The 11,331-nt window shown below is 36.0% G+C and overlaps 1 protein-coding gene across 1 annotated transcript in view; it reads right to left on the bottom strand.

Moving 5' to 3' along the window:
• Nucleotides 1–11,331, bottom strand: part of STT3B (STT3 oligosaccharyltransferase complex catalytic subunit B) — a 135,074-nt gene that overhangs the window by 86,957 nt on the left and 36,786 nt on the right. Inside the window, exons 2-3 of the mRNA XM_007948630.2 lie at nt 9,192–9,300; nt 4,900–5,187 (exon numbers count right to left, since the gene is read on the bottom strand). Of these exons, the coding sequence (XP_007946821.1) occupies nt 4,900–5,187; nt 9,192–9,300 (397 nt within the window). The remainder of the gene's footprint in view (nt 1–4,899; nt 5,188–9,191; nt 9,301–11,331) is intronic.

The raw sequence follows: 11,331 nt of genomic DNA, 5'->3' as shown, positions 1-11,331 counted from the left end.
ATTGGCGAGAAATACTGAGAGCACCATGGACTGCTAAAAGAACTAACAAATAATGCTCCTTGGAAGTGAGAATGGCCAGACTTTGTCTCTCTTATTATGGTCATGTTGTCAGAAGGGACCATTCTCTGCAGAAGGATATCATGCTTGGTAAAATGGAGGGTCAACGAAATAGGGTAAGACCCTTGCCAAGATGGCTGCAATGATGGGCTCAGGTATAGCATGGATCATGAGGCTGGCACAGGATGGGGCAGTGTTTCATTCTACTGCACATAAGGTCACTATGAGTTGGCCACCGCACGTAACAACAACAGCCTCCTAAACTGTGAGACAAAAAATTTCTGTTCATTAAAGCCACTCCTTGTGGAAAATCTGCTACAATAGCACCAAGAAATTAAGACAGTTATCAATTGCTTTCAATCCCATGTAATCAACATAGAGTAGGAGACCTGGTCCATACTGCAAAAAAAAAAAAAAAAAGTTTACTTATTAAAATAATGCTTTACAGAAAAGAATCAAAATCAACAATTCCAACAATGAGAAAAAGCAACAAAAGAAATCTATAGTGTCCAGAAGTAAAGAAATAATAAAGATCAGAGCAGAAATAAATGAAGCAGAAAACAAAACAAAACAAACAAACAAAAAAAAACACTAGAGAAAATAAGAAGCTGATTCTTTGAAAAAACTGACAAAATCAACAAACCACTGGCAAATATAACAAAAGAGAAGATGCAAGTAACACCAATAATAAATGAAAAGGGCAACATCATAACCAACTGAAATAAAAAAGAGAGTAACAATATTATCAAGAACCATACTCCAACAGATTTGAGAACTTAGAAGAGATGGACAAGTTTTTAGAAACATAAGACCTACCTAAACTATCCCAGTCAGAGAAAGAATACTTGAACAGACCCATGACAAAAGAAGAAATTGAGTAGGTCATAAAAAAAGCCTCGCCACAAAAAAAGTGCTGGCCCAGATGGCTTCACTAGCAAATTCTACCAAACGTTCAGGGAAGGGATGACATCTATACTACTCAAACTATGCCAGAACATACAAAAAGATGGAATACTTCCAAATTCATTCTATGAAGCAAGCATAACTGATACCAAAACCAGGGAAAGACATCACTAAAATGGAAAACTGCAGACCTATATCCTTCATAAATATAGAAACAAAAATCTTCAACAAAATTCTAGCCAAAAGAATCCAACAACATATCAAAAAAACAACACCTCGTGACCAAGTGGGATTCATACCAGGTATGCAAGGATGGTTCAACATCAGAGAAACAATCAATATAATTCACCACGTAAACAAAGTAAAAGAAAAGAACCACATGATCATTATCAATTGATGTAGAAAAGGCATTCAAAAAAATCTAATACCCATTCCTGTTCAAAACTCTCAGCAAGATAGGGATAGAAGGGAAAATCCTCCATTTAATAAAGGGCATATACACAAAACCAGGGAGTTCTGGTGGCACAGTACCTAAAGCATTTGACTGCCAACCAAAAGGCTGGTGGTTCAAACCCACTAGCCACTCCTCAGAAGGAAGATTAGGCAATCTACATCTGTAGCGATACTGTGTCAGAAACCCAAGGTGGGATCACTGTGAGTCAGATCTGACTTGATGGTAGCAAGTTTTAGATGCAAAACCAACAGCCAATATTATTCTTAATGGAGAAAGGCTCAAAGCAATTCCCCTTGCAAATGAGAACTAGACAAGGATGCCTTCTATCACTACTTCTATTCAACATTGTATTGGAAGTCCTAGCCAGGGCAATAAGGCAAGAAAAGAGAAATAAAAGGCATACAAACCAGCAAAGAAGAAATAAAGCTATCTCTATTCACAGATGACATGATTCTATGTATAGCAAACCCAAGAGATGCAGCAAAAAAATTACTAGAACTAATAGAAAGCTTCAGCAAAGTGGCAAGATACAAGGTCAACAACAAAATTCTACTGGATTTCTCTACATCAACAAAGAAGCCTCTGAAAAGGAAATAAGGAAAATAATACCATTTACAATAGCTACCAGAAAGATAACACACTTAGGAATAAATCTTACTAAGAACACAAAAGACTTTACCAAGAAAACTACAAAACAGTACTATAAGAAAGTATAAGGGATCTACACATATGGAAGAACATACCTTGTTCATGGATGTTGTTGTTGTTGTTGTTATGTGCCGTCGAGTCAGCCCTGACTCATAGCGACCCCTCCTTGGGTTTCCGAGGCAGTATCACTATGGAAGTAGGATTACCCAACCTTCCTTCCAAGGAGTGGCTGGTGGGTTTGAACCGCCAGCCTTCTGGTTAGCAGTCAAGTGCCTTAGCCACTACGCTACCAGAGCTCCCTGTTCATGGATAGGAAGACTGAATATTGTACAAACTTCAGTATTACCCAAAGCATTCTACATATTCAATGTCATACCAATCCAGATTCCATCAATATTTTTTTAAGGACATGGAAAAACCAATTAATTTCATATGGAAAGGAAAGAGACCTCACATAAGCAAAGTACTGCTGAAGAAAAAAAACAAAGTAGGTCTCACACTCCTGGACCTCGACACCTACCATATAGCCACAGTAGTCAAAGCAGCATGGTATTGGTACAATGATAGAGAGAGAGAGAGACCAATGGAACAGAATAAAAAACTCAAGAAATAGACCCATCCATCTATGGATAGCTGATCTTTGACAAAGGCCCAAAACTCATTAAATGGGGGAGAGATAGCCTCTTGAACAAATGGTGCTGGTAAAATTGATATCCACATGTGGAAAAATGAAACAAGATCCATACGTCACCCCATACACAAAAACAAACTCAAGCTGGATAAAATAATCTTACATATGCACAACAACAGTTAATTTGATTTATGCGCTTATGCCACAAAATTAGCTATGTACATTACAGAAGCAACAGAAGACAAGGTTGGAGCAACTTTCACAGGCAACCAAGCATCTTGTGAGAGAGAATCACCAGGCCTGCTGCAGGCTCAGGACCGTAGTCTCAAGGGACATCATGCTCAACTGGCGTACATAGCTCATAAAAGTTTTGTTCAACAACCTAGTTTGGTGAGTAGCAGCCATCTAAGATGCAACTACAGGTCTCCTTTCGTCTGGAGCAAAGAAGAATGAATCAAGTCACTGTCATCTGGAAGCAATTAGTCCAAAGATAAGATGGACCACAAGGCCCTAGCCTCCATGACCTTAAAACCAGAAGAACTAGATGGTGCCTAGCTACCAATGCCAACCACTTGGAAAGGGATTAAATGTGGAGATCCTGGATAGCATGGGAGGAAAAATGTGGAACAAAATTCTGAAACACCAAAAATGACTAGAATTACTAGTTGGAAAGAGACTGGTGGAACCCTCAAGACTATGGCCCCAGGTTATGCTTTGGGCCTAGAAAAGGACCAACTTATATGGATTGGCTCTCAGCTCACCAGTAGAAAGTCCTATATACAGAACACCACCCCAAGTTGATTCACCCACCTACTCTAGGGAGATGCACCCCTCGGATCAATCACCCATGAGATATCAGAAAGGTAAAAATAAAAGAAAAAAATAAAATGAAATAATGCTCCAATGGGCAAGTTGACCCTGAAATCTATATGGAAATACAAGAGACCTTAAATAGCCAAAACAATCTTGGGGGGCGGGGGTCAACAAAGCTGAAGGACTTATAATTCCTGATTTGAACACTTACTATGGAGTTATAGTACTCAAAACAGTCTGCTATTGACGTGAGGATAGACACATAGACCAGCAGAACAGAACTGAGAGTACATAAATAAAATCAGACACCTAGGTCAAATAATTTTCAACAAGGATACTATACCACAGCAATTTCAAGCACAAAAAAATAGTTTTTTGCAACAAACAGTGCTAAGACACCTGGATAGCCACATGAAAAAAAAAAAGAAGCAGAACACGTACTTTACACCATATACAAAAATCAACTAAAAATCAATTGAGTATCTACAAGTAAGAACTAAAATTATAAACTATTATTAGAAAGAAACATAGAGGCACATCTTCATGGTCATGGTTTCTTATAAATATAACACTAAAACACATGATTAAGCAATCATCTTTATTGAGTGACCTCAACTCTCTCTTTGGAATTCCTTGCCAAGCAAAAATATCCAGGAGTCAAGTAGTTTTAAAATATTTATCATAAAGAGAAAAATTATGTTATCACTCATCTAGCTATCTAAAAATATGCTTAATTAAATACACAAAGAAGTACTTACAAATTTTTTTTGGCAATTTCCATCACTAAAAAAGTATGAACATAAACTAAAGCTCAAATAATAAATGAATGAATACAAGGTTTAAGTTGAAACCAGCTATAAACAGCACCATTTTCCATGTAAAAATAATAGAATCAACTATGTCTGAATAACTTGGAAAGAGCAAAATAAGTAATAATGCAAGTTTTGGAAAAAGAACTTGCAATTGCAAGCCAATGAACCACCATTTCCACTTTTCTAAGTAATAATTTCTTATATATTTTCCCTATAACAAACAAATCAACAGCTTCTCTTTTGATGGGCCTTTTACTGAACTATAATGTATAAAGTAAGATTATCACCATGATCCCAACAGAAAAATGATAACTAGGATACTTCACAGGATTGCTGTGAAAATGAAATTTTACGTATATATAAAAAACTACAGAAAGAGGAAAAAACAATGTCTAGCATATTTTTAAGTATTACCAATTATTAAATGTATTATGAACAGTAACAATGATCTCTGCATGCACCATAACAGACAAAAGATGAACGCAGGGCTAAATTTTCCATCTCAGGTATCTAACAACCTACAGTATTTCAGCAGAAAGGTCATAGGTATTCATGGTAACAAAACATTAAGTATTACTTACCCACAAGTAGTATGTGAACTGAAGTGCAAAAATAGCAATGCCTTCATTATCAAAGGACCCAGCTACTGACCGAGATATGTAACCTGGTACAATAGCAATAAAACAAGCAGCTAAAAGTCCTGCCCCTTGGTTCCAAAGTTCTCTGGTAAGCAGGAAAGTAGATATAGATGTAAGGCCGCTGAAAGTTGGTGCAAGGAACACACACACATCTCTTATATGAACTGTTATGTTCAATGTATTTAAAATCCAATGAATAAGGCCAGCTGTTATCATTAATCCTGGGTAAACCTAAAGAGAAAGAAAACTGAATCATTACATATAAAATGGAGTATGTCAAAATAATAACATGAGTGAGCTTCTTTATTATTATTACATAGCTTCTGTAATAACTTTGAGAACAATACCTCAAAAACTGCTTTTGTGTACTACAAAATGAAATGTTTATTTTGCTTTAGATACTAAAGAAAAAGGTCAAATATAGAGGGATGTATACTGATTCTGTTCTTTTTTTTCTTTCACTCCAAAACAGTGCCCTAGTTTAACTTACTCTCAAATTTTGGGTTTTAACACATTCCAATTTCACCCACAGTTCGATGTGTAAAAGGAATGAGAAAAAGGAGAAGAAAAGAAGATTCAAGTGGCAAAATGAACTATGTGGTATTTATGAGTAAGTCTTCCTCTTCCTTTGGAGCCCAAGATTAAGAAAGTAAACAACCTCTTAGAACAGTCAACCATGGGAGGTCAAACCATGGGTGATTAAAGGCGCACATCTGCAAAGAGAAAGCTAGGAAAGCAGAAATGCCTAAGTAAGAAGGGACAGAGTTGTCAGGGGGAGAAGGTGGGAGGAGATCTGCTACATTGTGGGGATTGTAATCAGTGTTGTGAAACAAAATGCATACGAACGACTGAATGTAAAATGAATGTGCTTTGTAAAATTGCACCCAAATCACAATGAAAAGTTTCAAAGAAAGTAAAGCGTTTTAGCTAAGAAAAAGACAGGTAGTTGGTGAATTCAAAGATCAATTACTTAAAACTGCTGGAAGGATGAAAATTTTTGTCACTTAAAATGCATAGGGGTGGAAAGGAAATAATACACTAATTAGGAAGGGGCCAGTTAACAGTTATACTCCTTACTTTAAAGAGGAAAATCAAACATTAAGTATTCAAAGAACAGTAAATAGGGTATTATTTTTGAGTTATTATTCAATGAGTAAAATATACATTTACATTTGTACCCTTAGCTCAATTCTAAAAAGATCCTTTACTTCTGTCATCACAGAAATTACAAAAGTAATGTTATAAATGTACTTTACCAGTTATACTATTTAAAACTGCAAATTCTTCATGCCCTTAGTCCACCTCCCTGATTTTTCTTTATAGCACTTATCACCATATGACATACTATTTACTTATTAAGTGTCAATTAACTACCCACTCTTATTACAATATAAGGTCCAGAAAAAGCAGAGAACCTTCCCATACTATCTAGAACAATGACTGGCAGAAAATATATGCTCAATTCTTACTGAATGCATGGACAGAAGGAAATATGGAGGAAGGGAGAAACTATGGCAGTTCATCATCATTCTTAAGAATAAAAATTCTGTTCTAATTCACACTGAATACCAGATCTCAGGCAATCTTCAAAGAAAACAGAAGTGAATTCAAAAACATTTCCATGCAACATAGTAAAGTGAGCTGACATGTCAAAATACAAGTACTGAGGACAGAACTTTCCTCCACCAAAAAAAGTAAGGCATATTCAAGTTCCAAAGAAAGGGAATTCTCCAGACGCATAAAGTGAAGAAATTTAAACTAGTACTTATACCATGGAAGCCCGTGGGAAAATCAGACCTGATACAGGTCTTAGAAAGATCAGAGAGAAAGTCTAGTTCCCAACACAAGCCAGGACTTGGAAAGGATGTCTTGTTTATGAAACTAAATTAGACAAATTCAACCCATCCATCCAGGGAAGCACTGAGGAAGTGTGCCTTCCTTTCAAAATTGTGAGTAGGAACAAAATACTACAGGAGAAATAAGAAACCCATTCACATGTGTAAAGATAGGGTCCACATTTATAGTAACATTAGCTCTAAGGAACCTCAAAGTGAGAAATGACCTCTAAAAACGCTCCTTAAACCAGTGAAATACCTAAGACCTACAGCAAAGGCCAATGAGAAGGATTATTAGATGGGTGGTCCCAAATCCCAGGGCAGCAGAAATCTCAGAGAAACCAAGCCACCATTAAGGATGAATTCAAGATAAAAAGTTAAACCACACACAGAAACTATAATCATCAAATTATCAATACAATAAAGTGTATGACAGAATTAAGACCACAATAATTGCAGGAATAAATATCTACCACACCTACCCTACAATACTTAGATCCTCTCTATATGTACAACTGGAGACCATCATGACTAATCTCTCATTGTGCCTGTACCTCTATTTATATGAAAGATAAGAAGTTCCCGCAAACTAGAAATGCAACACTTTACTAACAAGGCAAACAACACTATTTCCAAATAGAGAAAGAATATTTATAAAAGTTGGCTACATCCTAGGTCACAAATCAAGTCTTAGCAACTTTCAAAGAACTGAAATGCATAGACTTTGTTCTCTAACCACAATTTTTATAGCAGGAAGAAAAAAAGTTAAATAAATTTACTTTGCTGGGAAATTAAGTACACTTCTAAATAACTCATGCGTCAAAAGGAAAATTTTAATAGAAATTAAAATATATTTTGAACTAGATAATAATGAAAATACTACATGTCAAAATTTATGAAATCCCTTATCAGGGCCACAATTGACTGACTCTGATAGAAAGAGACAAAAATGGGGAGCAAAACCTTAAATTCCTTTAAAAAAGAAATAACGATTTACTGGACTGTTTAAGACTGGAGTACTCCTACAGACTATAACTGAGATACTCTTTAAACCAGGGCTTTGAACGATTCATTCCTGCTGGACACCCTGCTGAAAATCTGTCTATCCACCCAAGATATACTGAATCAGAATCTACATTTTACAAGATCCCTAGGTGATTCTTATTGGCTCACAAAATAAAGAATATCACCTGTGAGTTGTGTTTCTTTATCAAAGCACAGATGAGAATGTAAGGGGGCAGGGAAAGCAGAGTAACAAAAACAGAACAATTAGAATGGAAATACAGAAAATGTTCACACATTATGAAAAAAGTAAAACCGGTATAACTGAACAATTGGTGTAGAAACTGTTGAATGAGAACTTAAACTGCTGTGTAGCTTTCACCAAAAGCACAGTAAAATATTATCAGGGGGATGACACCTTATGGAACACAGCTAAAGCAGTGATTACCAAAAAACCAAACTCATTGCCATCAAATCAATTCCAACGCATAGCGACCCCCTTTGGGTTTCCGAGGTGATAAATCTTTACGGAAGTAGATTGCCCAGTCTTCCTTCCACAGAGTGGCTGATAGGTTTGAACCTCCAACCTTCTGGTTAGCAGTCAAATGCCTTAGGTACTATGCCACCATTATAGCTTTAAGATACATATGTAAATGAAGAAAAGTTAAAAAACTGAGCAAATCATCTCAAAAAATCATAAAAAGAACATCAAAATAGACCCAAAAAAGTGAAGGAAAGAAAAAAACAACTAGAAATAAATAAAACAGAAAACATGTAAGACAGATAATCAGCAGTCAAAAGTTTCTTTGTGTTAAACAAAATATCTCTAATAAAATTGATAAAGCTCTGACAAAAGTGATCAATAAAAAAATACAAAATATATTGTTTGTTCAGCAACAGACACTCCATCTTTCAACTTCTCTTCAAAATTCTCCTTACATCCCAAATCCTAAAAATGTTTTCTTTTATGTCATCTTGTCATCAGAATTCCCCATACACTACATTCAATCAATACTCAATTATTTGGAGTACTTTAGGGAAGATGTAGAACCAAGAAAATTAGAGCTACCCGATTATTTTAAATTTCTATCTCCTTCCAAAAGATTATTTTCAACTGAGTTGCTATAAAATAACACAAAAGCACACAAATAACCTGAAGTTGAGACACACTGTGACAGCAGACTCCATCACTTGTCAGAAACAGTGACCATCCAAAAGCAGGTGATGAGGAAGAAAGAAAAGGTTAAGAAAAGAGCCTAAGTAAATTACTTATAAGATAATCAGCCATGGATAAATATATTCATTAACTACATAAAACTTCCAAGAATTCCCACCATCACCTTATACAAATAACTATAAAATTTTCTGATTAACATAAGTAATTGCTAATATACTTACAGTACCACCTACTATTCTTCCTAGTGGATACCATGCTCTTTCATCAAACCAATTTAAAAATTCATAGAACCCATGAGAAGCAAGATGATGTGTTGATCTATAGTTAAACCTAGAGAAAAAGAGGAAAAAAGAAATGTTAAAAAAAACTGCTTGATAGATATAGCTCTTTATATTTGTATTATATTATGTAACTCTATAGCTACATAAAGGAGCTCTGGTAGCATAGTGGCTAAAGCACTTGATTGCTAACCAGAAGGCTGGCGGTTCAAACCCACCAGCCACTCCTCGGAAGGAAGGTTGGGCAATCCTACTTCCGTAGTGATACTGCCTCGGAAACCCAAGGAGGGGTCGCTATGAGTCGGGGCCGACTCGATGGCACATAACAACAACAACAACAACAACATAGCTACATAAATATATTTTATAGCAACTTTTCTCAACTTGAATAGACTACTACTAAAGGAACATGCTTACACCTTGAACATAAAACAAACAAACAAAAAAAAGCTTCCCACCCACATCCAAAAGAAAACCCCACACCTACAAAACTAGTAATGCTCAAATTAACATTTGCCCATCACTTACGGTCTAGTGCAGAGAGTTATTTATACATTTGGATATGAAAGGTAAAAAAAAAAACTACCAAACTCAATGCCCTTGAGTCGATCCTGACTCATAGCGACCCCTCCTTGGGTTTCTGAGGCAGTATCTCTATGGAAGCAGATTGCCCAATATTCCTTCTGAGGAGTGGCTGGTGGGTTTGAACCACCAGCCTTCTGATCAGCAGTCAAATACCTTAGGCATTATGCCACCAGAGCTCCTAAAAAAAGGTCAAGGTCCACAGAATTCATTAAATAGTGAAAGAAGCCCACGATTCTCAAGATTAAAGAGATAGCATCAAAATAGAAGAACATTTGACATTATCAGCTTCAATCCCGAAAGCTCAAAAGTTACAGAGATAAAGAAGAAATAATATCACTTTACAAAGAAAATAAAAATTCTTAAGAGTACTAAAAAATAATATGACCTCAAAGAATGAGAAATTATAACTAATCCCTGAAAGATGACCAACTACAAGAAATGAAGAAACCACAAATCAAAATGCAATCAGAAGAAAATGGCAAACCATGGAGGAAGTTCCAGAAACATTCATTTCATATAAAGCAACTATGGGGGTGTGGGTGTGGATGTGGGTGTGAGTGTGTGTGTGATAGGACCCTGAGGATAACAGCATTAAGAACAACCAGGCCATTGGATACCATTCTCCTACTTGTGCCAAGCAGGAAAGCAGGTATCAGAGGTATCTGCCTGAGGTGGAAGCACTACACATAGTGAGTCAAGGAGCCAAACAATGCTGGACACGCAGAGGAAAAACAGGAAATATAACAATCCTAATCTTTGCCCCCGTGATCACTAGACTCAAGTTTTGTAGCATTTACAGACAGAACTAACAAACACAAAAATAAGCACATATCCAAAAATCAAACATGTAAGAAAAGTAAGCATAATACAATTCCATTCCAGATCCCATCAACATTCTTTAAGGATATGGAAAAACCAATTATTAATTTTATATGGAAAGAAAAGAGACCTCAGATAAGCAAAGCCCTCCTGAAGAAGAACAAAGTAGGAGGTCTCACACTCCTGGATCTCAAACCTACCACAGAGCCAGTGGAATAGAATTGAGAACCCAGAAAGAGATCCATCAACCTATGGTCAGCTGATTTTTGACAAAAGGCTAAAATCCATTAAATGGGGAAGAGGTTGTCTCTTTAACAAATGGTGCTGGCAAAACTATATCCATTTGCAGAAAAATGGAACAAGATCCATATCTCACACCATACACAAAAACTACCTCCAGATGGATCAAAGACTTAAATGTGAAACCTAAAACTATAAAGATCCTCGAGGAAAAACTAGGGGCAAATTTAGGGCCCTAATTTATAGCATGAATAGACCGTTAAACATAACCTAAAATGCACAAACAGCTGAAGATAAACTAGATTAATGGGACTTTCTAAAACTTGAATTCTTTTTTTTTTTTTTTAATTTTATTTTGATTTGGGTGAAGATTTACAGAGTAAATTCACTTTTCATACAGCAGTTCACATATACTTTGTCTCATGTCATTGACCAAAAT

This window comes from Orycteropus afer, unplaced genomic scaffold (assembly GCF_000298275.1).
Source record: "Orycteropus afer afer isolate SDZICR_OR568_19922 unplaced genomic scaffold, OryAfe1.0 scaffold00218, whole genome shotgun sequence".
Classification (NCBI taxonomy): domain Eukaryota; kingdom Metazoa; phylum Chordata; class Mammalia; order Tubulidentata; family Orycteropodidae; genus Orycteropus; species Orycteropus afer.
This window is presented reverse-complemented; position numbering and strand designations above follow the sequence as displayed.